The sequence below is a fragment of the Bos grunniens genome, chromosome 23, assembly GCF_055505025.1.
Source record: "Bos grunniens cultivar Pamir isolate PY7600 chromosome 23, Bosgru_T2T1.0, whole genome shotgun sequence".
Taxonomy (NCBI): domain Eukaryota; kingdom Metazoa; phylum Chordata; class Mammalia; order Artiodactyla; family Bovidae; genus Bos; species Bos grunniens.
Window position 1 is genome coordinate 41042673 of NC_141187.1, and position 27071 is coordinate 41069743.

Here is a 27071-nt window from a genome sequence, read left to right on the forward strand (position 1 = left end):
TATATGGATCCTACAGTTATCAGACATCTCCTTCCCTGATCCATATTTACTTCACACACATACTCACAACAGCATGAGAAATAAATAGGACATACTACAGATAAGGAATTGAAAGTGGAATTTGAAAGTGGAGAAGTGTTGTTAAGATACAAATCCCACATATATGATCTTAATCTTAGGGAAAAGCTTTGAAGGGCTTGTAATCCTATTGCTTCACTATAAACTGTGATCTTACTATTTACACCTGGGCTTCCCTGGTGGCTGAGAAGTTAAAGTGTCTGCCTGCAATGAGGGAGACCCGGGTTCAATCCCTGGATCTCGAAGATCCCCTGGAGAAGGAAATGGCAACCCACTCCAGTACTCTTGCCTGGAGAATCCCATGGATTCTGGTAGGCTACAGTCCACAGGGTCGCAAAGAGTCGGACACGACTGAGTGACTTCACTTTCACTATTTACATTAACATTTGTAAGTTATGGATTTATGAACATCACATGTAAAAACTTTCAATCTGCCATCTACATCAACTTTGAGAAATCTTGACACCAACGTTATAGATGGTTTTTCTTTGACTCAGTCTTCACTTTCTCAAAATCATGTTAATATAGGAACAAATATACTGTATACATATTCTGAAATGCATTACAGCTCTTAGCCATTTAAAAAATTGCCATTAGTCCTACAGGACTCATTATGTAGCTGGATAAAGCACTGCTGCTGCTGCTGCTACTAAGTCGCTTCAGTCGTGTCCGACTCTGTGCGACCCCATAGACGGCAGAGCACCAGGCTCCCCTGTCCCTGGGATTCTCCAGGCAAGAACACTGGAGTGGGTTGCCATTTCCTTCTCTAATGCGTGAAAGTGAAAAGTGAAAGTGAAGTCGCTCAGTTGTGTCCGACTCTTAGCGACTCCATGGACTGCAGCCTACTAGGCTCCTCCGCCCATTGGATTTTTCAGGCAAGAGTACTGGAGTGGGTGCCATTGCCTTCTCAGGGATAAAGCACTAGGTGGTTTTAAAAAGTACTACTGTCTACCTTAATTCTTATACCCTAAGAAGGGCTTTTGGCTCACATTTTCAAAATAATTTACAATCTCTTTACATAAAACTTATAACCTACATTATTCATAAAATGAACCACGAATAAAGCATATGTAAACATGTACACTGTATATGTTAAGTATTGCAGCAAAAATATTTGAGCCTAATGTGCAGTTTAGAAATGCAAATAAAAGCAGTTTAAGCAACATTTGGCCATGTTACCTGGGAATGCAAGCACTCTCAAAAGAAAGCATAATTTCTGGAAATTTCATCAAACATTTTAACTTAACTGTATACTGAAAAACATATTTTTGATTGCAAAAGAATGATGTAATCCAAGAAATGGTTAAGAGGAAATGAAAACATTAGCTATGAAAGCCGTTAAGAAATCTGTGTGGTCTGGGATAAGTATGATTGAAGATTTTCAGAGTAGTACATTTTCACCTTTAATTATACAATTAACAGTTATGTACCTTCATTCTTTTTTGACACTGTAATTTCTTTATTTTCACTGTTGCTGGGTTCTTGGGGCCTCAAATGGAGGAAAAAATTTTAAATTGGAAGGACAACAGTTACTTATGCTTTTAAATATAATCTTAGAAATACTGACCAAGTGTTAGTAAAACAAATTAGTATACTGTAAGTGCTTTCCCACCTGGTTCTTCAAATTAATAAACACACCTAACTTTAAATATAATCAATTTGTTTCAGGTTCAGTATGACCTTATAAGCATAGTTCTTCCTAATTTTAAATTCGTAGCTTTGGTTTTCTCTTAATATGACAAAAGAAAGGAAAAAATGGTTGTGGAGGGTACCTAAATATGTGTGAATATATCAATGTCTAGATTTCTCGTTTAGTAAGTTCCAAGATTTTTTCAGAAGTAACTTATTCAAAAAGCTGAAGGAAAAAAAACCCACACAGAATCCATAAAAATATGAATTAAAGAACTCCAGGTTGAAATAAAAATGTATAGCGGCATTAACATAATTTCTCCAAACTGGACAAACTACTAGAAACTTCTCCAGAGACAACAGGGGCAAAAATTCCCCTTCGGGCCACTTAAAACTGCATCCACAAGAATCAACTTTCAGACATATGGATCCAGTGCAATTGCCCGAATGCTTTGTTGACGGCTTTCTCTGCACGGAGGATAATTAATTATTGATGGTCATTTTCTCCCATACGTCCTGAAGAAAACCTTCCCTCCCACTCACCTTTCTTCCACTAAAGTCGGTTTAAAAAAAAAAAAAAACCACCAACCAATCAAAGTGTAAAAGCCTTGAGCTGTGTGTGCACAAGTGGAGTGACCGATCCTCCAAACGCTTGCACGCTCTCCGGAGGGAAGGCCTGGCCTCCATCTGGCTAGGTTCCAGGTCACAGAACCCCCATTTCGCTACAGCTGGGCCTGTCTCTTCCTTCCTCTTTCACCTGCCAGCTGCTGGGCTGTTGACTAACAGCTACCGAAATCGGGCCGCCCCCTCGGGGTCCCGGGTCCCGGAGGAATCACCCCAGCAACCTGGCAATGCCGATCGCGTCTTAACGCGTGGTCCCTGCTCTGCAGTCCAGCTAACAGCACCTGCGAGGCCGTACCGGCTTCTCGCCGCCACGCTCTCAAAGCTGGGAGGCAAGCGACAGAGTTCCAGCCCCCGGACGGTGGGTGCCCCCTTCCTCGCAGCAGCCTTTCCCCGGTGACAGGGCTCTGTCAGCCCCCAGGAGGGAGCCCCCAAAGGCTCCCTGTGCCAGCGGCAGCCGCCTCGCTTTCCGAAAAGCTCTCTCGACTCCTCCGAAGTCGGAGAAGCCGCAGCCTCCCCAGGCTCACCTTTGCGCTGGAGGCGTGCAAGGAGGCGTGGGGAGACGGCACCCCTGTACAGAAAGCAAACATTGTGGGGAGGTGGATTAACCAGCAACACCGCGAGGAATCCGGGAAGCCGGTCGCTCCAACACCCCAGGCCAGGAATCCACCCCTCCCGCCCATTCCTCGGGCTGGGACCCTCCCCCGCACCCCTCGCCCCTTTCCAACCCGGGGACGGAGGTAGAGCCCCAAGGGACCAGTCCACCTCGCACCCGGGCGAAGAGCGCGGCTCAGGGGCAGGAGAGCTTGCACCCCGGCCAGGCTGCTTTGTGCAGAGCTGTCACCAGAAATCCGCCGCCGCCCCCACGCCCGCCCCCGGAGCCGCGCGTCCCCCCCGCCCCCCCACCTCGGAGCGCAGGCGAGACCGAGCGCGCCGCCCCGGGCTGCGGGCGCCTCTCCGGAGCCGCGCACCTCGCGCACAGGACAGCAGGATCCGCGCCGCGAGCCGCAGCCTCAACTCGGCCGCCGCCGCCGCCGCCGCCGCCGCTTCCGCCCCTGTCACGACGTGACCCGTGGTGGGAGGAGCCGGCAGGACCGGGGAGGAGTCGGGTCCCCGCCTTCGCCTCTGCCGCGCGGCTCGCCCCGCCCTGGCCATTTCCGCCGCTGCGCAAAGCCAGGGCGCCTGGGGAGGGGGGCGGGGTCTGTGCGCCGCGGGAGGGGCGGGCCCGGGGCGGGGCTGAGCCGGGGGTGCGGGTCTTCAGCCCTTACGGCCCCTGGGCAGCGTCAGAGTCAGCGGCCGGCGGGCGGACAGCGCACGAGGTAGGGGCCGCCGGGCGCGGAGGAAGGTACGGTGACCAACGGGCCGTTTGCGAGTGTGAGTGTGTGATCGGAATCGGGAACAGGGCACCCCACCGTGCGCGCACCGCCCGGCAATCCGCGCCCTGAAATGGACTCAGGGAGCCTAGTGGGAATGGGTTATAAATGACCTTTCTGAGTCCCTGATTAAAGTGACCGCCAAATCACTGTCGGGTATGGTTGATTTTAAGAAAAGAGAAATACTTGCCAGAATAATGAATGGTGCGTGGGGGCGGGGAAGTGGGAGAAATGGGGTGTTGTAAATATCCTGTGTCTTGCTCCATGGTAAATGCATAGGTGTGTGCATATGTAAAACGAAATCACTGAGCCACACTCTTAAAATTTGTGCACTTGAGTTTAAAATCTTCAATTTTAAATTTACTTCAGTTTTCTAAATTCTACAATTTACCAAAATTTTAAAGTAAATTTACTGAATTTTACTAATTTTAATTTAGGAAAATTTAACTTCAATTTACTAAATTTTCAATTTGCTAAAATTTTAAAATAAATTTAAAGCAGAAACGTGGTTTTATTGAAAAGGTGAGGAGGAAACCAGACTTGGGAGAACACCCATGGAGATTTGTGCACATCTGCTATTTCTGTGTATGGGTAAGATATGATTGTGAAATTAGCCTGTCCTGATTCTTATAATTTTGCAGTTTTATCTTGTTATAGAAGGAAATTTTTTCTTTCTCCAGAAAGGGACGTGGACAAGTTAAGTACATGTTGAGAAGCTATGAAAGCAGCTAAGAAATTACTAAATTATATTCATGATACCGAGTCTGTGTGAGAGGGGTATTTGTGTTAAGTTGCTTCAGTCGTATCTAACTCTTTGCAACCCCATGGACTGTAGCTCATCAGGCTGCTCTGTCCATGGGATTCTCCAGGCAAGAATACTGGAGTGGATCACCATTTCCTTCTCCAGGGGATCCTCCTGACCCAGGGATTGAACCCAGGTCTCTTATGTCTCCTGCACTGGCAGGCAGGCTCTTTACCATTGGTGCCTGCTGGGAGGAGAGGTTGTTGCTGTTAGCCACTCAGTCGTTTCGGAGCTGAACTATTCCAGGCTGCGCTTGTGCTTTGTTCAGTCGTGACTCCTGCGACCCCATAGACTGGAGCCTGCCAGGCTCCTCTGTCCATGGGATTCTCCAGGCAAGAAGAGGGAAGTGGGTTGCCATTTCCTTCTCTGGGGAATCTTCCCAACCCAGGGATTGAACCCTGGTCTCCTGCATTGCAGGCACATTCAAAGAGAATATTGCTTATGTCAGTCCGATTCTTTACCGACTGAGCTAGATGGGAAGCCCAATAGGCTGCCCTTGTTCCATGATAAAATAATGCTTCCCTTTTAAGTAGAGAACTGTTTTAATCAGGCTCAAGTTCAGGTGTCAAAATTTGTGGCTGAAAATGGAAATGGGAAAACTACAATTCACTTTTCTGTACACAATATAGTCAGATACTCCTCCCACCTCTCAGAAGATTCAAGAATCACCTCCTGACATGTCAGAGCCTTTCAAAAGCCATTTGTTAACAACTGTTTGCTGGAAAGTGATTTGTGTTCTTAATTCCAAGGGAGGTGCCTTCTCCATTAAATCCTAAGCACACTGAAGCCCAATTTGTCATAAAGGGAACTTTTTCTTGAAGAACTTCTTTTCCGTGATGTTTGCTGTTCTCATAGATGAATCATTAACTCCACTAAGATTAGCCTGCTAGTGTAATCCAAACCAAATTAGTTTCACTAATGATTCAAAGGATATGTTAGAACTATTGTGTTATATTGTCCTTATGTAACAAATTTCATATTGAAAAGACAGACATTTTCCACATACCTTCAGGTAGATTTGCAGTTATGGTCGCATGTCTTTTTTCCTTAGTTCTCTTTGTAAAGGAAAAAAAAAAAGGAACAAAGAGTATTGCTCATCATCCAGTTATACTAAGGGTTAAATTGCAACCCCCTGCAGAGAGTGATATTCCCCAAGTGTTTCAGAACTTCAGGAAGGAAAATAAGAGTGAGGCATTATGTGTTTTGGATCAATGGCCCCTAAATAGCATGCTTCAGGGAGAATTACAGCGGTCCCAGATTTCTGCAACTTTTTGTACACAGAAATCACTAAAATCAACTTAAAGTATCTGTTCTTTGTGATTAGCAGTAATCTTTTACCAAGATGTATGCTAGACTATGGGCTTCCTCAGTAACTCAGCGGTAAAGAATCTGCCTGCAATGCAGGAGCCACAGGAGATGCAGGTTCAATCTCGGTGGGGAAGATCCCCTGAAGGAGGGCATGGCAACCCTCTCCAGTATTCTGGAGAATCCCCATGGATAGAGGAGCCTGGCGGGTTACTGTCCATAGGGTCGCAAAGAGTCAGGCACAACTGAAGTGACTTAGCATGCATACGCACACTAGGCTACATATTTTTCCTAGTTAAAAAAAAAAAAAACATCTTATGTATGCAGAACATACATATTTGGAGCATTTTCCCGGAGCTATGCTCTGAAAGGCTGTGCCCCTGAAAGGTTCTCTCCCAGGCTATTGTCCTCAGTGAGGTCCCCAAATAAAATTGACACTCATAACTCTTAGGTTGTGTGTTTTTCTTTAGGTCAACACTTTCGTATGCATTTTCCATTCAAAAAAAAAAAAGGTTTGAGAAAATTATTTGAAAATGCAGACTTGTGGAATAGAGGTGGGATACTGAATCCATGCGTCTGCTTTTATTCCTTCCTGAAACCCCACCAAAACAACAGGATTTTTAAAGGCATAAAGGAAGGACAGAAGAGAAGAATAAAATTTCTAAATCAAGAAAGCAGATGGACAAGTAGTGAAGGATTTCGCAGACTGAAGAAAGCTAAATTCTAAACCAGCAATGGGGAAGCCAGTGAGCAATCCTACTTGGAGTATAGAATTCCCCCATGCTCACAAGTTAGCGGCACCAGGTATCTCTGGGAAATGGAAGGGTCTGGTCTAAATTAAGGCAATTGTTTGAAATTCTGATTCCTGAAAAGCTAAGTTCCTGATCCCTTCCTCAACCTCCTGCTCCTCACGGCATCACCAGACGTTTGCAGGTTTATTCCCTGGAGAGGGTACAGTCTTTGGACTGGGAAGATACAGTTCACAGCTGGGGATGGGAGCACCATACTCCCATCCATACAGAAATTAACTGAACACAAGTGAATGAATGCTGGCACCTCCTTCTGCTTTTATCCTTTTCTCATGGGCAGAGGAGCCTGGTAGGCTGCAGTCCATGGGGTTGCGAAGAGTCGGACACAGCTGAGCGACTTCACTTTAACTTTTCACTTTCATGCATTGGAGAAGGAAATGGCAACCCACTCCCCTGTTCCTGCCTAGAGAATCCCAGGGACGGGGGAGCCTGGTGGGCTGCCGTCTATGGGGTCGCACAGAGTCGAACACGACTGAAGTGACTTAGCAGCAGCCGCATGTGAGTATAGAATCATGGTCCCAAGGACTCAAGCTTTCAACAGGAATTAGAAGGTCCATTTTTGGAAAGTCTTAAATCCAAATAAATAAATAAAGATCATGACATCTAAGTTTGCAAATGGTATCTGCTCACATCATTCTACACTAAAGCTTAGAGTCAGTAAGCTCCATCCACAAACTTAACCTTATAATCAGCTTTTTGGTATTTACTCTTAAATGTGAGTAGGTAAGGGGGCTTCCCTGGTGGCTCAGTGGTAAAGAATCCACCTGCCAAGCCAGAGATGCAAGCTCAATCCCTGGGTCAAGAAGATCCCCTGGAGAAGGAAATGGCAACCCACTCCAGTATTCTTGTCTGGAAAATTAAATGGACAGAGAAGCCTGGTAGGCTACAGTCCATAGGGTCACAAAATCAGACATGACTGAGTGACTAAGCAATTGCTAGGTATTTAAGGACAGTCACTAGTTTGGAAGACAGAAGACAAAACCAACAGAAAAAGTGACTCAGTAACAAACCATGCAGGTAAATAAAAGAAAATATTATAGCCATTCTGTACATAAAAATAAAATGAAAAGAGAGCATCAGAAACAAAAAGGAGCTCTTAAGAAGTAAAGACTTGAAAGCAGGAAAGAAGAACTAAATAGAAAGATAAAAATAAGGTGATTTCTCAAAAAATAGGGCAAAACAGTGAAGAGCTAGAAAATAAAAAAAATATGAGCGATTTACAGTATTGGGTCAGGAGATTCTATTGTTATTGTTGTTTAGTCGCTCAATGGTGTCTTACTCTCTTGGGAACTCATGGATTGTAGCCCGCCAGGCTCCTCTGTCCATGGAATTTCCCAGGCAAGAATACTAGAATGTACTGTCATCATTTCCTTCTCCAGGGAATCTTCCCAATTCAGGGATCGAACCTGTGTTTGCTGTACTGTAGGCAGATTCTTTACCACTTAAGCCATTTGGGAAGTTCTACAACCACATAAAAGGGGTCTGAGAAAGAGAAATAGAAAAAAAGAGGGGAGGGGATCAAAATCATCTGAATAATTCAAGACTTCTTCCAGAATTGAAGAATATGAGCTTCCAGATTAAAAGAACTACACCAAACAGATGAAAGTGGACCCAGAGTAAAGCATAGAATTATGAAATTGCACAAACTAAGGGACAAAGCAAAGCTTTGAGAGAGAGAAAACTATTGGCCACGTGGAAAAACCATCGGAATCCGAATGTCTTTGAATTTAAGCATTAACTCTGCAAGCTAGATGATAAGGGAATGATTTCTTCAGAATTGTGAGTGAAAATGTTTTCCACCTGAGAATTCTTACCCAGCAAAACTATACATCAAGGATGGGGAATGCTCAGTGGCTCAGTCACATCCGACTCTTGGCAACCCCATGGATTGTAGTCCTCCACGCCCCTCTGTCCATGGGATTTTCTAGGCAAGAATACTGGAGTGGGTTGCCAGTGGGTGGGGAATAGTATGAAGACACTTTATACATGTAAAGTTGCAGAAGAAACCCTTTTCTCCCATACACCCTTTCTCAGAAAGCTGCTGAAGGTATACTTTACCAATATAAGGGTGATAACAAAAAAAAAGAGGGGGATAGCCAATTAAGGAAACAGGGGATCCAGCACAAGATAAAAAAGAAAGCTTCAGGATGATGGTCGGGAAGGACCCCAGAAGGCCGGCTGTGTACCACGAGAAGAGAGCATCCACGTTAGAAGGCTCTTCTCTAAGATGACGTTGATAGGATATCTGATAACTGAAGAGACTGGGAGTGTACTAATAAGAGATTGGGAGAACTTAGTGCTGAATTAGTAATAAATACATAGAAATTTTATAAATGAAAAAGCCAGACAGTTATTAACTATAGAATTAAAAAGTTGTACAGAAAAGGAAAAGTAATCATAGAATTCTACATGGCTTAGCTGAGAATAGTATTTACCTAGTCATTGTAATGTGTACTTGAAATATTTAATCACAAATATGCTATAAGTGCACGGATGCAGTAGGAAAAATGAGAAGGTGGTGTGTGTGTCTGTGTGTGTTGACAAGTTGAAAGAGGGCTAAATGCTGATATTTTCTAGATGCTTCCTAGAAGTGAAAAATTAAGATACAAAATAAGCATGGTATTTGAGTCATATTTTGAGTTATATGTCAAGATTCAGCTAAAAGAATTAAAGATGGTTGCCTCTCGTTAGAAATGGGGACCTGCTTCCATAACTCTGTTGAACTCTGAATTGTGTACAACATAACATTGGTTAAAAACAGTAAGTAAACATTAAAAGAAGTTTTCAAAATTAGAGAACGAGATGTTAAAGGGACTTCCCTAGTGGCTCAGTGGTAAAGAATCCGCCTGCCAATGCAAAAGAATGAGATGTTAGAAAAAATTCTCAGCTAACAAAAGTTATACTGCCTGTTTATTTTTTTTATCTTCTCTCTTTTAAAAAGTTAAACTCTTTTACTCTAAGATGTAATTCAATTTATTTAAAGATCCTTCCTAATATGGATTATGAGGTATGCAGTTAACATCAGACTCACTGAAAAGTAACTTTTGTGTGGCTTTTCCTTGAATATTGAAATACTTTTTAAAAGCTACACTGCTGGAAGTATTAGGGTTTTATTTCATTTATCATAGAACTGAAATGCCCTTATATGACAGCATTACAGACATTTTTCATTTTTAGGCACTGGGGACATTTGTTTGTGAGCCAGAGCCATCTACAAAACCATGGGTGATTCAAGAGCCTTACTTGACAGTGAAGAGTACCCAAACACTGAGGCTCAGAAAGACCGAGTGCTGACTCTGGAAGAATGGCAAGAAAAGTGGGTGAACCACAAAACTGGATTTCATCAAGAACAAGGACATCAGTAAGAAGTGTTTATGTTTATATTAAATGTTGGTCTATAACAGAAATGCCCCATCAAAAACTGACTTTGGAAATAGAAATAATAATATAGGTACACATTATTTGACTGATTTTTAAGATACACAGGTTTAGTTTTTCACATTTGAGCATCTTTGAAGTCAGAATGCATCTGTGGCATGTCATGGTTTAATTGGCAGTGATATTTCTTCCCGTGGAGTATAAATCATGGTGTGACCTACAGTTGATGGCATCTTCAATTTTTGGAATATGTCTTACTTTAATCCCCTGTAACACCTATTCATTGGTCACGTGTGTTTATACATACCCAGATGCTCAAGCTATGTTAATGCTACTATCTCTTTATACTGAAGAGTAGTGGTGTTATGACTTTGCTTTCCAATAGCATATGTTCAAATGTTAAAGTACTGTCTACATGGTGGAAGAAGAGAAGTTGAGAGAAATTAATGTGAGCTACATGCTGAGCAATGTAATGGTAGTAGAAGTCAGCTTTGAAGCAGCAGCAATAAATGATGGCCCATTGCCAAGTAAAGTGGTCATGACAGATGTTCCTTAGTCCAGGCAGCCACCCTGACTGCCCAGGGAACATTGTTGTTATTATTACATTTGCACACTGAGTACTAGTTGGGATATCATTCCAGAGCCGTTGTATGAGTTCTCTCTGTTGTGTAGCTGGCCTTAGAACATACACACAGGTGGTGGTGGGTGGTCTGACTCTTCCGACCCCATGGATTATGTAGCCCATGTAGCCAGGCTCCTCTGTCCATGGGATTCTCCAGGTGAGAATCCTGGAGTAGGTTGCCATTCCTTCTCTATCACATAGGTATACATTTTTAAAACATATCAACTAACGAAAAATAAAATTTTGATTTTAATTACTAACCAGGAAAATCCCAGGTTTGGGTCAGGTTAACCCCTCACTAGCTACATGACTGAGCAAGCTGCTTAATCTTCCTGTTTCTTCGTATGTAAACTGGCGATTTTAATAACCAAGGTTCTCTACTGAGTAAAAGTTGTTGGGAAATATTATGTGAGATAATGCATGAAAGGTACTTAGCATTATATGATTGTAGTCCTTTCCTCTGTGCCTTGGGCTAATTAAAACAATTTTTTTTTTCTTCCCAGGCTATTAAAGAAGTATTTGGATACTTTTCTTAAAGGCGAGAAAGCACTGCGGGTATTTTTTCCCCTTTGTGGAAAAGCAGTTGAGATGAAATGGTATGAGCAAATAAGCATGAACATACTCTCTTGTCTTGATGATAAATACTGTGGGTGAATATTTAATAGGATGTAAGTTTTAAAAGTTCCTTTCTCAGGAAATGTACAGGGATTCTATATTTAGTAGACTATTATTGATGGGTTCATAGAGGCAATATTCTCAAACAGTTAGGACACTGCCTAAACAGAGGGGTGAACTTGTCTTTTTCCTTGTTGAGTTAAGAAAAAGAATTAGTTTAGAACCATTGAGATGGGAGAGGGGAAGATGGAACCAGTTTTCCATCTTAATTCTCCTTCACCTTTGTGCACGGTTTAGTTTTTGTAGGTGTTTTAGGAATGTGGCTAAGTTAATTTTATGTATTTTAAATAGAGGTGGACAGAAAAATGAATTACAGCTTTTTGGCAAGAATGTATATAGTCCACAGTTCAGCTCAACCCTCCCCTCCCTCAACCAGCACGTAGGAGTTTTTGTTTTCATGAATCATTGCTAATAAAACCAGTGATAAAGAAAGTGTTTCTTGTGAGTAATTCTCTGTGAAAAGAATTCACTTTAACTAACAAGCCACCCTCAGTATGGGTTACCCTGACAATTGTTTCCTATACAGAATTTGTTGTAATGATTGATGTACAGATCCTATCTATGTGCCAAGATGTACTATTTATTTATAAGCATGAACACTGAGAACTTTGATCATCAAGCAGGAAAGAAAAATAAAATATATGAAAACGATTAGTAAGTGGAAAAATACAGTAACTTAAAAATGCTCTGTTCCCTATGTAAATATAGGTGGCCAAACCACAGAATGTGTATGCATTGGGAGTGGATTTTTGAGTGGGGACAGTGACATTTTTGCAGCCTGCCACCGCTCCCGCAACTTGTAGCTGAGAGCTTTTGCAAGTGGCTGCTGTGCCTTAAAGAGTCTGCTGCTGCTGCTGCTAAGTCACTTCAGTCGTGTCCAACTCTGCGCAACCCCAGAGACGGCAGCCCACCAGGCTCCCCCGTCCCTGGGATTCTCCAGGCAAGAACACTGGAGTGGGTTGCCATTTCCTTCTCCAGTGCATGAAAGTGAAAGTGAAGACGCTCAGTCATGTCCGACTCTTAGCGACCCCATGGACCACAGCCTACCAGGCTCCTCCGTCTAGGTGGCCACAAAATTGAGAACATTACATCCTAACTGACTCACTGAATCAGACAAGAGAATTTCTTTGGAAACTACCTGCAAGAAAAACGTTAACTCTATGAACAGATTGTTTTATTGTCATAAGTGTTAACAACCTGGTTCTAGCAGAAGCTTTGACGCAAAATTAGAAAACGGTATAAGGAAACAGCCGATTAAATGTGATTGCTGAAGGTTCCTTTAGACTTTAGGGTCTAAAGTCATTTATAATAAGAATGCCAGAACTAAGCTACTGTAATTGTAGGTGGCTTTCTAGGTGGCTCAGTGGTAAAGAATCTGCCTGCCAATGCAAGAGACATAAAAGAGGAGGGTTCAATCCCTGGATGGGGAAGAAACCCTGGAGTAAGAAATGGCAACCTGCTCCAGGTTACCTGGAATGTTCCATGGACAGAGGAGCCTGATGGGCTACAGTCCATGGGGCTGCAGAGAGTTGGACATGACTATTATTGTATAAAAGTTGTTATGTTAGAGGATTCTTCACTTATGTAATAAATTTGTGTATTAAAGGTCTATACAGATATCCAGTGTGAATAGATAAACTATTAGCTGAAACTCAAAGACGTTAACATAGTGTTTAGGACATTTTCTTAGATTTTGGGTTTTCTTAGGGCAATGGATTACAGTATAATGCAGTCTGTGTGAGTCCACTGTAGGCTATGCTTCATTTTTTCCACGTGTAAAAATTTGTACTTTTTGACTTCCTTCACCCATTTCACCCATCGCTCACCCCCAGGCTCTGGCACCTACCAGTCTGGCCTCTGTATCTATAAGCTTGTTTTTGTTTTTGTTAGATTCCACATGTAAGCGAGATTATATGCTGTTTTTCACTGATTCATTTCACTTAGCGTAATACCCTCAGAGCCCATCCATGTTGTCATAAATGGCAAGAGTTCAATTATTTATGACTGAATAATATTCCATTGGAACAGTAAAGTTTTTTTAATGTGTATCCCAACTCCCATCCCCATAAACTTCATGATTTTATTGCATGATTTTGCATGGTGCAGTGGTTTTTAAGAAGGCATGTATTGCATTATAGCATAAATGACTTATGTGTTTATTTAATGTGGCATAAAAATCAATACTGTACCTGGGTATTTGTGTCACGAGTGCTGTTCTCCCTGAAGTCTAAGATCCCAAGACTGAATTCTGTAACCATAAAGCTAATCAGGAAAATCCTAGCTATTTGCATATGGTCATGAAACAAATTTCTGGATAGGGTTTAGTGCAGATAAGTGGAAATTTTAACATTGTTACAGAAACGGATGCTAATGTTCTAGCCCTGTGTACTCCAGTACTATATCTTATCAGCCCCATGTGGCTATTTAAACTCAATCACACAAGCCACGTCTCAAGGGCCCTAGGCTATGTGGTTAGTGGCTGCTGGATTGAACAACACAGGTAGAGATTCTTCTCTCATCACTGAAAGTTTTAATGGACAGAGCTGATTTCTAGAGATTGAAAAGCATATCAAATTCATAGGATGCTGTTAAATCAAAAACTCTTCCAATCCGGTCCATTTTTAGTAAATCAACATTTTAAGGTATAATTTTCCAAGCTTTTAAAATTTCCCCAAGGTCCTATAAACCCTTTTCTCAGAACTCCACATAGCATAGGATTTGAGAATATATAGATTATGTTATATAGAATATATAGAGAATATATAAATCTGCTTACTGTGGATCTGCATGTTCTGTGAAACCCTGTGAGTCTGAATTCATACAAATCTCTTAAAATTAAGGAAAATATATGCTCACTGGTGTATATGCTTTTATTTAGTGTTGTACTCGAAAGAAAACTTTGTAATTATATGATTTGATGCAGGTTTGCAGACCGAGGACACAGTGTAGTAGGCGTGGAAATCAGCGAACTTGGGATACAGGACTTTTTTACGGAGCAGAATCTTTCTTACTCAGAAGAACCAATTATGGAAATTCCTGGAGCCAAAATATTCAAGGTGTGTTTGGTTTTGGCAAATATTATTTCCATACCCCACAAAAAAGGTTTTTCTCAGCATGAGTAAGTGAAGACACTATACACATCAGATGACCCCTCTTAATCTTCAGATTCACCAGGACTTTATATAGCATAAGGAACATAAAAAGATAGACCATAGCTAGATGTGAACAAATAGACATGAAAAGCCAAGATCAAAGCTTATTTGTCATATTTTTGGTTTGGGTTTGTTGGCTTTTTAATTTATCAACAAATGTTTCTGAGAATCTGTCAAGTGCCACACCCTGCGTAAGACACGGAAGAGATGAAAACACTGTCCCTGCCCTAAAGAACCGCTTAGCTTAGGAGAAAAGAGAAGCATAGGAGACTGTTTGTCATACAGGGAGCTCAGTCAAACGACTTGGGGTATTAAGCAAACCGAGAGGGAAGTTTCCTAACCCAGCCTAAGGGGAGCTTCCTGAAGTGTGGTGACAGTTAGGGCTGGGACAGGCAGGGCATCAGGTCAGCCAGCTCAGGTGCCCTGTGAGGCTGGTACCTCATTCTGCACCACAGGGTTTTAAGTGGGAACGTGACAGCCAGGCTTTCTTTTGCAACCAGCCACGGTGGCTCAGATGGTAAAGCATCTGCCTGCAATGCTGGAGACCCGGGTTCAATCCCTGGGTGGGGAAGATCCCCTGGAGAAGGAAATGGCAACCCACTCTAGTATCTGCCGGGAAAACCCCATGGACAGAGGAGCCTGGTAGGCTACAGTCCCTGGGGTTGCAAAGAGTCGGACTCAACTGAGCGACTTCACTTTCACTTTCACCCTTGTAGCCTCAAGGGAAGTGAGTTTGAAGGGCGGTAGCCCCCTGGCAGAGACACCAGATAGGAGGTTGTGAGCAGTGGTCCGGGAAAGAACTTGAAGGGCTGCACTGGGAGAGCGATGGGGTGCTTAGAGGAACAGATGGCTTAAAGCCATGTTTAGGGTGTCACACTGGGAAGGCTTTGGTGATTAACTGAATGGGAATCCAGAGGGTGATGAGGTTACATTTCCAGCTCAGATGACTGGTTGGATGGCGAAACAGGAGAAACAAGTTGAAGAGCAGAGAAAATGAGCGTTGTTCTGGAGATGATTAGTTGCAAAGATGTGTGGTATGATAAGGGGGTACTGGCAACTGTCTCCAAAGCGTGGGGCAGTGTCTGGGCTGGAAATGATAGATTTGAGAGTTGTCTTCTGCCTGTGACCAGAATGATCCAGTGAAGCTGCTGCACTAGCTTGGAATAATAATGGGGAAATAAGCAGAATCTACCCAAATGAGAACAAGTAGAGACTGTTTGTTCAGAGGGAGTCAGCCAATTGCATTTGGCAGAGGCTCAAAGCCTGGCAGTGGGGTGGGAAAGCTTCCTGGTGAAAGATGTGAAGGCTTCAGGTGCTATCGGCTAACTCGGAGCAGCACCCCAGTGATTGCTTTGGGAAGCGTGTTTGAGTTGGAAGAGACGGGGAGGAGGGGTGGTGTTATAAATCAGGGAGGATGGCGGTCAACTGACCACCACCCTGCAGGGTTGCGGTTTGACTTCTCAGGCTGCTTGCTCCAGAGGCTATGGATCCAAGTTCTCTTATCAGACATGAGTTGTTGGTACGTGCAGTCTGGCCACTGAGTTTGTGTATTCAGTCTCTCACAAAGTACTCTCTTCTAAAGATTGAAATTAACCGCTCAGGTCAGTAGGAAGCTTGAGAGTACTTTATTTTGCAGCTTCCTCCCAGTTCGTTTTTAGATCATCTAAGAATCCTGGTTGCCTCGGTCCACAGAGGCTAGTCCTCCTGGGGGCCATGGTTCTCAGCCCCAGTTGCTGCTGCTGCTGCTAAGTCGCTTCAGTCGTGGCTGAAGCCACATGGCTGGCTCTGTGCGACCCCATAGACGGCAGCCTACCAGGCTCCCCCGTCCCTGGGATTCTCCAGGCAAGAATACTGGAGTGGGTTGCCATTTTCTTCTCCAGTGCGTGAAAGTGAAAAGTGAAAGTGAAGTTGCTCAGTCATGTCCGACTCTTAGCGACCCCATGGACTGCAGCCCACCAGGCTCCTCCGACCATGGGATTTTCCAGGCAAGAATACTGGAGTGGGGTGCCATTGCCTTCTCTGTCTCAGCCCCAGTGGCACCTTTGAAATTGTCTGTGGATCTTTTAAGATTCCCAGCGCTCAGGCTAATTAAGTCATAACCTCTAGAGGTGGGGCCTGGCACCAGGTCTGAGTAAACCTCCCCAGTGAGTCCCATCTGCAGCCTGAATTGATATTCATGGGCTGTTCTCCTGGCCTCTAGACCCCTCCTCCCTGTGTTTCCAGAGACCTCCCTGTGTTTCTGCAAAGACCTGCGCTTCTCTTATCGTAGCCTCTGTTGGCACCTCATTTCAGAATAAAATCCAATATTTTCAGACCCTTTAGTACCTCTCCTACCCTGCCCCTCTCCTAAGCCCGGGCTCCTCACCGCCCACCGCCGTGATATCAGCAGATGCATCTAGCCGGTTCATCGGTGGCCACCTTTTGTTCCTCCTTTCCCCGAGCGAGGACAGTGAAGTGAAGTCCCCGCTCTGTCTGCTCTGTTCCCACAGTTCTGGGCACACAACCAGAACAGCACAGCCCATCCTGTATCGTGGTGGCTCTCTGTTCCCACGCCTCACTGCCCCCACCAGGCTGTCCTTACCGGGGTCAGGGCCTGTATCACATTTACTGCAGTCTCTAGAACCCAGGCTAATCCTGTCCACTAGACGCTTGGGAAATAAATGCTCATCGGCCAGTGAAAGAAAGAGAGAAACTGGGGAGTCAACAGAACTGCACTTTTAAAATGTCTGCCTGGTAACTGAGCAATCTGTGTGCTCGTCTTTAAGGGAGTTAAAATGTCAAGATTCTGCTAAAGGGAACCTTGCTAAAATTTAACAAGTTCCAGAGTAAGTGCTAATTGATTTTCAGGGTTAACCAATCTCTGATTTTCCTTTTCTTTTCTTTTTTTTTTTTTTTGAGTTGATCCCAAAGAATCCCATACTGGTTTTTAATGGTTTTTTTTTTTTTTTGGTTTTTAATTTTTTTAAAGTGCCATTATTTTCAGTTAAAAAATATTTGCGAAAGTTGCAAGGTGCAGGAAGTGAGAGGGAAAAAATCGAGAGGAACTCACCGAAATGATTGAAAATCACTGTTCAGATGGTGGCAGGCAGGTTTTTTCTTTATTATGTAAATTCTTTATGCTGCTGCTGCTAAGTCACTTCAGTCGTGTCCAACTCTATGCAACCCCATAGACAGCAGCCCACCAGGCTCCCCCGTCCCTGGGATTCTCCAGGCAAGAACACTGGAGTGGGTTGCCATTTCCTTCTCCAATGCATGAAAGTGAAAAGTGAAAGTGAAGTCGCCCAGTCAAGTTTGACTCTGAGCGACCCCATGGACTGCAGCCTACCAGGCTCCTCCATCCATGGGATTTTCCAGGCAAGAGTACTGGAGTGGGGTGCCATTGCCTTCTCTGAAATTCTTTATAATGTGGTCCATATTTATTTTACAATTTAAAAAATAAACATTTAACAAATGATGTGTGAAGATGATTTGCCGTGAAATTACGTCCTTTATGTTTTTAATTACATATTCTTTACTACCTATGCTCTGTTTTGTCCCCTCTTTTTCTTTTTTTTTCCTCTAACCATTCAGGTACCTCTTAATAAAATAGTTTTTTTTTTTTTTTACTTTTTCATTGCAGAGTTCTTCAGGGAACATTTCATTGTATTGCTGCAACCTTTTTGATCTTCCCAGGTAGGACTGATGTCTTCCTCTCCACTTTTAAAAATCTGAGTGTTTGCTAGACAGTGATGAGGTAGGTTGAGAATCTTTTTATCACTTCCGTCCAATTTGCAGTAGCATCCATGAAAAACATTCATTTGAGTCTGTGTTCTGCAGCTGGTTTTACTGGAGCCTACATGTCTGCACACGTGATATCTTTGTCCTTGGGTAACTTCTAAGCTCTGGAAAAATTATTTTGATCCTAGGAAGGTAGGGAAAAGGAGGGGAAGAAAATGTCTTCCACTTCACACCTGTGTCTGTAACGGAAATGCATTTCAGTCTTAGACGGACAGAGGGGAGATCTCTTCTGAGAGTTCCTGTTCCTGTTCCAGGGGCTGAGAGCAGAGTTGTTGCAAACTGTCCCTCATGCTTCCTTTGCGCTCCCAAGTCCAAGCTGCTGCCACCAGTGCCTAGAACCAGGCGAAAATGGACAGCTACACACACACACACACACACGTGTACACATGTGTCAGCACATCCCTAGAGATTCTGAGAGAAAGCATCTGTGAGATCCCAATTCCTTAACCGCTGGTGAGGTTCTAGCACATACCATGGGGAACCCTGTCTTGTTAAAGATTCGGTTTTTCTTATAGAATTTTTTTTTCTCTTTTTCTTTCTGGTAGAGCAAATATTGGCAAATTTGATAGGATTTGGGACAGAGGAGCCTTAGTCGCTGTTAATCCAAGTGATCGCAAACGGTTAGTGATTTGGTTTCTTTAATTATGTTGTTTCCCCCCTCTCCCTTTTTTAGCCTTAATTCAGTATCTCATACTTTTTCTGGTTTCCGGAAGATTCCTAGACTTTTACTAGTTTGGAATAGCTTGTTGTATTTGGAATTAGAAGACCTGTATCCAACAGTATCTTGGTCTAAAAAGTATAGGATTTGGCCGTGGGAACACAGGCGCAAGACTTGTGGCTCTGTCACTTCTAAGCCATGTTACTCTAGTCAGAACATTCAGTTCCCCTAAGCCTCAGTTTACTCCTCTGTAAAACTGTAATGTTTCTACTCATACCACCCTCCTCACTTCCACTGACCCTGCTGCTGCTGCTAAGTCACTTCAGTCGTGTCCGACTCTGTGTGACCCCATAGATGGCAGCCCACCAGGTTCCCCTGTCCCTGGGATTCTCCAGGCAAGAACACTGGAGTGGGTTGCCACTGACCCTACCATCTAATAATATTTGTTGGATTATTGCCATGTGCCAGACTTTGTTGAAATGCTTTATGTCGATCAACAAGTTCCTCCACAAAGTCGCCCTGTGAGGTATTAGGCCATCATTATTCCCATTTTACAAATGAGGAAGTAAGGTCAGAGAGGTTAAAAGTTATATGTCCACAGGGTGGCAAGCAAGTGCATGACAAAATTGAGATTCAGGGACATCCCCGCTGGTCCAGGGATTAAGATTCCACACTTGCACTACAGGAGATCCCTGGTGTAGGAACCAGATCCCACATGCTTCGTAGTGCAGCCAGAAGATAAAATAAAACAAATAAAAATAGTTAAAGCCACGCCCATGCCTCGGCCCCCTCATATGGCTGTTGTGGGAATGGAAAGAAATGACACGTGCAGAAAGTGTCAACCCTAAATGACAGTTTAAATATTAGCCGTTACTGTACTAGGGCTTTTGATCTGGGTATTTTGAGTGGCCATTCGTCTGTACCTGGTCTAATTAGAAAATTAAACTATGAGAAGGCTACTGAGTGAAATGTGATCCTTCCTGTGTACTTTCCAACCCAGATGTCATTCACAGACTCATGTGGGTGTAGCACATAAATATTGAATTATTTAGTTTTATGGAGGCAGACTCGTAGCACGTGGCCAAAAGGGTTGGGACTACACATCGGTGAAATGAAGTTTCAGATTTTAAAAGTGAATTGTTTGACCAATTAGGCTTGTTGCCACACCTCATCTTTTTTTAATTAGACCGTGCCACATCCTCTTAATATGTGTTTTTCCCTTTTCTTTCTGACACTGTGCCTCTCTTCTTCCCTCTCTGGGACCCTTCCCTACCTCACATGCTTGAAAGTCATCGTTCCCTGAAGGACCATCCTTAGCGGGACTGTTCCTGCCTCTCCCCTGTACACCCTCCTTCAACGATCACTTCAGTTCTCCTGTTACTGGAAACTTTCGTTCCAGTGTTCAACAAATACACATTAAGTTCCTACTGTGTCTAAAAACACACGATGCTGGAGAAATAACTGAACAAGCGCACGTTGGTATTGGCCCTCGTCGTTTCTGTATTTCCAGTTCTGTTCTTTTCCGAAAGCTGCTTGTGGAAAAAACCCAAACAAACTTTTTGGCCAACCCCAAATAGATATAAAATGTTAACGCATAGTAAGTGAAAGTGAAGTCACTCAGTCGTGTCCGACTCTTTGCGACCCCATGGACTGTAGCCTACCAGGCTCCTTCGTCCATGGGATTTTCCAGGCTTCAAGAATACTGGAGTGGGTGGCCATTTCCTTCTCCTAACGCATAGTAAAAGCTTAATAAGTATGTGTTGAGTCAATAATTGAGAACAAATTAGACTGAAAGCCAGGGAAATACAGTTTCCCAGCAGCTACTATTGCCTCTTCCGTCCTAGAAATGAAGGCCTTCCAAATGGCCCCTGAACTGTTTAATTCATGGTAAGAAAGAGTCATGAGGCTCCTCTGGACTCTGTATTCCTGGTGCCCTTCTTCTCTTTTCTCCCCTTTCAGCCATCTGTGTGTGTGTGTGAGTGTGTCTGTGGTCACAGCCCCAAGAACTCCTGAGAACACTGGCCTTTGTTTCCGGAATAACTGTTTATTTTGAGCCATTGGACAGATCCATGACTTTATCTTACATTTAAGGTACTTAGTGCTTTATCCCAGTCCTGCCCTCAGTACTGGGTGTCTTCCTGCTGAGATTACATCTGGGCGAGAACTGCTGTGTTTTCTGCTGTGACACTTAGGCCTTTTGTCTGACATCAATCAGATCTCTTGTTTTTCTGAATTTTTGGAAACAAGTTGAGAAAGTCTGCATTCCAAGAAGAAGGATGCTGGTGAGCCCCAGGACACCCTGCCGAACCCATCTGACTCATCACTTCCTGGGGACAGCGAGTTCTTTCTTGTTAAAAATGATAATCAGAAAGTTAAGACGCGAAGGTTTCTGCTCAGAAGTTTGCTTAGGGCTGGTTCTCTGACATGCGCGGAAGAGCGACCAGCTCAAACAGCTCGAGTTTTAGGGGCGTTGATGTCATGGATGCCGAAGGAAGAAGTCACTGACTTCTTAACACGTACTGTGCTTAATACAAGTGCTTACAAGCACATACAAGTGCTGAATACACACTGTTCTAAGCACTTTCTATGTGTGAGCTCACTGAATCCTCACAACCGCCTGTGCGTTCACTGCTGGTCTTATCCCCATTTAACAGATGGGGAAACTTGAGGCACAAAGGGGTAAAGACTTCGTCAAGCTTACACAGCCAGTAGGTGGAGAGGTTGGACTTTGAGCTTGGGGACCTTGGCGAGCCCGTCCTCCTAATCTCCACCCTAGACAGTCTCTCTGATTTCTCCCAGGGCTCCAGACAGGGCTGGCTTCACAACTGGACCTGGTGGAAACCCATATGCCAAGTGCCAAAGCGCCCTACCCAGAGCTCTGCAGCCTGTTGACCTCTGTCTGTCTCTCTCACTGCCACTTACCTCCTTGTATGCATCTCCTCTGTCCTCCTGCCTCAGCACTCAGCTTTCTCCGCTGACACACTCCTGCTCACATGTATCTGACTCACAGCCCTTAGCCTTCTCAGCTCCAGCCACCGCCCAGAACAGCAACTTCAGGGTTTAGTTCAAAGACCACAGTGAACCATTAACTCCTCTTTTTTTTTTTTTTTCTTTTGAACTTTTAATTTTATATTAGGGGCTTCCCTGGTGACTCAGTGGTAAAGAATCCACCTTTCCATGCAGGAGACATGGGTTGAGTCCCTGGGTCAGGAAGATCCCCTGGAGAAGGGAATGGCCAACCCACTCCAGTATTCTTGCCTGGAGAATTCCATGGACAGAGGAGCCTGGTGGGCTACAGTCTGTGGTGTCGCAAAGAGTCAGACACAACTTATCTACTAATGACAACAGACAATATTTTATATTGGAGTATAGCCCATTAACACTGTTATGATATTTTCAGGTGGACAGCAGAGGGACTCAGCCATACATATACATATAGCCGTTCTTCCCCAAACTCCCCTCCCGTCCAGGCTGCCACATAATATTGAGCAGAGTTCCCTGTGCTATACTGTAGGACCTTCTTGGCTATCCATTTTAAATACAGCATTGCGTCCATCCCAAACTCCCTAACTATCCCTTCCTCCATCCTTCCCCTCTGCCCCTGGTAACGGTAAATTTATTCTCTTAAGACTGCAAATCTGTTTCTGTTTTGTAAATAAATTCATTTGTATCATTTCTTTTTAGATTCTGTATATAAGGGATGTCATAGGATATTTATCCTTTTCTGTCTGACTTCTTCACTCAGTATGACAATCTCTAGGTCCATCTATGACCAACTTCCCTTTGGATCTAACTCAGTTTCCCAGTGGAGTCATCTGATCAGTCAAATTCATCATTCTGTCCCCTGGTTGGTCTGCTGATGGGCCCTGTTAGCATCTGGTCCCCACTCTGAACCCATCAGACATGGCTGGGAAGTGGTATTGCCTGCCACCCAGGACACCTGCTCCAAAGGACAGTTGCAGTAGCACTCAGGGGTCATGCCATACTTGCAGAACTTTAATGTTCTTGAATTTCGACCTGTTTATCAGTCTTGCACACGGGCGTGCTAAGTCACTTCAGTTGTATCTGACTCTTTGTGAGCCTGTGGACTGTAGCCCACCAAGTTCCTCTGTCCATGGGATTGTCCAAGCAAGAAGACTGGAGTGAGTTGCCATGCCCTCCTCCAGAGGATATTCCTGGCCCAGGGATCGAACCTGCATCTCTTATGTCTCCTGCACTGGGAGATGGCTTTTTTACCAATAGCGCCACCTGGGAAGCCCGTTTATGAGTCTTCTGTCCAGCTAAAAAGAGGAGAGGGATTGTTTTGTGCCTCTTATCTGAGCCCCTGGCAACCACCCCATCACCCAGAATATTTGTTAGACTGCAGCATCCCCAGCCCCACAGCAAACCTACTGACTCAGTCTTGGGATGACTGACACCCAGGCATCTTTTCTTCCCATGGATGCCCAGGTCATCTCGATACCAGCCTGGTCTGGGAACCACTGCCCCAGAACTGGCAGTGCTTCTGGAAATACTTGTTCAAAGCTGACCGGCCTCCGGGGTCCAAGTCACTCTGGAAGGAGCCTCTCCTCCACTTTATTTGACATCTTCTGGTCTGAGGGGCTCCTTCCTGAGCCTGGCTTCCTTTGTTTTTTTTTTTTTCCGGTCTGTTCCTCGAGGCATTTGGATCTTAGTTCCCCTGTCAGGAATTGATCCCAGGACCCCTGCTTTAGAAGTGCAGAGTTTTAACCACTTGACCTCCAGGGAAGTCCCAAGAGCTCCTTTTGATTCCCGTCTTCTCTATCTCCCAGCTTAGGTGGGTAACATCATTTGCTGAGCCCATTTCTGGCTGTTTAGAATAAGACTCGACTTCGTGTGATTTTTTCGGAGAATTAAACTCGTAACAGAGGAAAGGAAAGCTAGGCTTCCCTCCCTGCATCTGGTCTTCCACAGGCCTTGACTTTGTAAAGAAATGTAACACGTGCCTTTTTGTATTCTTTTCAGCTACTCAGATGTAATGTTGTCCCTAACGAGACCTGGGTTTCGGTACCTCTTGTCTGTTTTTTCTTACGATCCAACCAAACATGCAGGTAAAGTTTCCTTTTTTTTTCTTTTTCCGGTTGCCTTGTTTCCTGATTTCTATGACGGGGATAGCATTATTTTCTCCTACTTTATCTCATGGGAGGCATCCTGCTTATATACATGAAGTCTGTGTCAGCCGTGATGGGGGGATGGGATGCGTTGGGCTGATGCCAACAAATACAAATACATCTTCATAGGAAGATGGGGTGAGAAGCGCATGTGGGAAGGTAGGAGGTGGGCAGGAAAATCTCTATTGCTGCTTTTTAATTGCTGGAATTTTATAATTTATTGCATGTTAAAAATGTTCTTGTTCTGTCACTAAGTTGTGTCCGACTCTCTGTGACCCCATGAGCTATAGCATGTGTTAAAAATAACTGTATATTTTTTGAATGTGTAAAAGGGATGTTTTCTTCTGGATTCATTTAAATGTGTTTGAACATTAATGCTTGACCTTTTAAGTCATGGCTTTTCAGGAAGAAGTGAAAACCAAGTGCACAGACTTTCAATTTGTAAACATTCCCTTTTTGATTTTTAATGGAGCTTTTAAAAAAGTTCCTTGTTTTATACATATTAATGTTAGTGGTTTTTTTTTTCTGTTTGAAGAAGTCAGTTCTTGAAAACTCATTAAAAGACGAGACCTAGTAGCTATAATTAAGTCTGGGAACATTTGGATGGAAATAAAAACTAAGGGAGACAGATGTCAGCCCTGAAAATGTGATTTATCAACTTACTGACCAGAGAGATGTTAATACACCTTTCGTTTGTGTGTTGTGTGTATGTGCTCAGTCGTGTCTGGCTCTTTGCGACCCCATGGACTATAGCCCAGCTGGTTCCTCTGTCCATGGGATCTACCAGGCAAGAATACTGGAGCAGTTTTCTATTTCCTTCTCCAGGGGATCTTCCCGACCCAGGGATGGAACCTGTGTCTTTTATGTCTCCTGCACTGGCAGACAGATTCTTTACCACTCTGCCACCAAAATGTTACTGACTGAGACATTTCAAAATTCACTTACATAATGAATCGCCAGCCACAGGTGTTAGTTTCAGCAAAAATGCCCCAGTCAATGATGTGTTAAATTCCCTTCCTGAGCAGTAGGCCTAAGGAAGGGCCTGTGGGAAGAAGACAGAGCAGGCTCTGTCTGGGGTGGAGGCTCAGAATACCTTCTAGAACGGGGCAGAAGTTGTTTCCTTTAAAGTGCCCGCAGCAAAATGGGCAGAGTGTGTAGAATGAGGGACTGTGCATGGTCGAAAATCTATGCTCTGGAAGCAGCAAGTCCCAGGGGAATGTGTTCATGAACTCCGCTCTCACGTCCCTGCTCCCAAGTCCCACAGCTGACTCAGCGTCTCATGTAAGCTGGAGGTGCGCGTCTGCCGTTAGCTGGTCTTTGGTATAAGATGTGCAAAATAAGAAGCAGAAAACGTGTCCCATCCTCACCTGTTTGGATAATCGAGTTGTATGTGGAAGGAATATCCCTAGGTCATTGGGAATAAGCTGAGAAGTGGGCCCTGAAGGTTTGTTTCTCTTTAGAATTAGATCTGTAGAGCTTACTCTTCACCATGTTTCTCTTTTAATTAGGTCCACCGTTTTACGTTACAGATGGGGAAGTTAAAAAATTGTTCGGTAAGTTACAGATGTGTGCTATAACTTTATAAGTAAAGTCAACTGTTTTGAGCTGTTAGCAAACTATTAATATCTGAGGTACTTAAAAGTCCATTTTATTGGAGACTATTTTAATCCCCCAAAAAGGGACCCATCTCTGTAATATGCCTTTTTAGCTAAATGGTACGTTTATGTTAAAGACATCTCAATTCTTCTAGAGAGATGGTATATTTATTTTCACTCTTAGGAGTTAAAAATGATAATAACATTCAGAGTTGAGAAAATGTATTCTTAGTATTTTCCCATTTTCATTAAAAAGAAAGGAAAAATCTTCAGTACACACAGTTTTTAAATCACGGTATGCTTTTGAAGAATTGATTGTATTTGTTATAAAATTTTAACTTGCCACTTTGTTTTTGTTTCAGGTTCAGTATGCAATATTCAATGTCTAGAGAAGGTTGATGTTTTTGAAGAACGACATAAAAGTTGGGGAATCGACCAGATTATTGAAAGGTTATATCTATTAACAGAAAAGTAAATGAGACCTAAATAGAAGCAAATAATATCAAAATGTTTTTGAACAATTGAAAATTGTGCTAAGGCATGAAAATGGATGACTTTTGCGGAAAAAATTGTTCACAAATCATATCACAGATCTTTGCTAAAAAATGCTTATAACTTTTTAGAAAAAGCACATATTTTGGAAAGGAGTGTATGACTGAGAATAAAATGTTATACTTGTATGTCTTACAGATTGTAAGAATTTTTTACAATCAGCAGGTATTACTCATATAATTAAAAAAGAAAAAAGAAATGCAATGTATGTAACAAATATAATAGAAAAATGGTATCTTTATGAAGTTGAGAAGCATTGAGGAGATGCAGCACTTTTAACAGGGTTCAAGGTAAAAGCTAACCATCTAAGACATTATAATAAAACATTAATTTTTACTATAAACCCTCAAATTGTACTAAATCCTAGCATTCCTTTTCATATTTTTCTTCTTATATAATTTTATATGCGACAGAATGAGGAAAAAAATTTTTAACTAATGAAATTGACCACTCTATATGGAACAAAATATTTTTCTCAAACTGTAAAAATAAATCATTTTTAGAAGTTTTTTCCTGTGTTTGGCAGTTTTTTGTTTCTCTTAATCTAATCTTGTTTAAATGATAAAGTCTTAAGAAGTGAGGGGTACTTAGGGGTGGGTTCATGTCTGTTCATTATGAAAGTTTAGAGTCAAAACTTTTCAGTTTTCACTAACAGTCACATTTTGTTAAATCAGACATTCCTCTCTTACTGCACCACCTAATACCTAAACAATTCAGCTTGTTTAGCTCATTTTAGTAGGCTGGGGTGCATTATTAAAATTATTTAATGGTGTGTGTGTGAAAATTTGAGAAGCGTTGACATTTCCAGATTCTCATTTCCAGCCATACAGCTCCAGCTCATTTTTCTGTGGGTGCTCGAAACGTTCAAGCCTCTACCACTTACCCCTCACCACTGGAGCCCAGCACATAGTGGGGG

General features: G+C 43.1%; 2 protein-coding genes across 16 annotated transcripts in view; one reads left to right on the top strand and one right to left on the bottom strand.

Annotated features, from left to right (window-relative positions):
* KDM1B (lysine demethylase 1B) overlaps positions 1 to 3385 on the bottom strand; it is a 43555-nt gene extending 40170 nt beyond the window's left edge. For 2 of the 6 annotated variants that reach the window (XM_086370126.1, XM_086370122.1), the window contains exons 1-2: positions 3235 to 3385; positions 2856 to 2899 (exon numbers count right to left, since the gene is read on the bottom strand). The gene's annotated coding sequence lies outside the window, so the exon portion shown is untranslated. The remainder of the gene's footprint in view (positions 1 to 2855; positions 2900 to 3234) is intronic. The other 4 variants (XM_086370124.1, XM_086370120.1, XM_086370123.1 and 1 more) reach the window with 3 other exon arrangements.
* TPMT (thiopurine S-methyltransferase) lies at positions 2329 to 26664 on the top strand. 10 transcript variants are annotated; one of them, XM_086370133.1, is made up of 9 exons: positions 2329 to 2689; positions 9795 to 9978; positions 11121 to 11213; positions 14216 to 14348; positions 18064 to 18116; positions 18767 to 18841; positions 23863 to 23948; positions 25517 to 25561; positions 25966 to 26664. In XM_086370133.1, the coding sequence occupies exons 2-9, from the start codon at positions 9839 to 9841 to the stop codon at positions 26076 to 26078; spliced, it is 738 nt and encodes a 245-aa protein (XP_086226259.1). In that variant the 5' UTR covers positions 2329 to 2689; positions 9795 to 9838; the 3' UTR covers positions 26079 to 26664. The 10 variants fall into 10 exon arrangements, with proteins under 10 accessions (XP_086226259.1, XP_086226257.1, XP_086226255.1 ...); XM_086370131.1 differs by lacking the exon at positions 2329 to 2689 and adding an exon at positions 3611 to 3702; XM_086370129.1 differs by lacking the exon at positions 2329 to 2689 and adding an exon at positions 3611 to 3673 and having other exon boundaries at positions 9778 to 9978.
* The last annotated feature ends 407 nt before the right edge of the window (positions 26665 to 27071 follow it).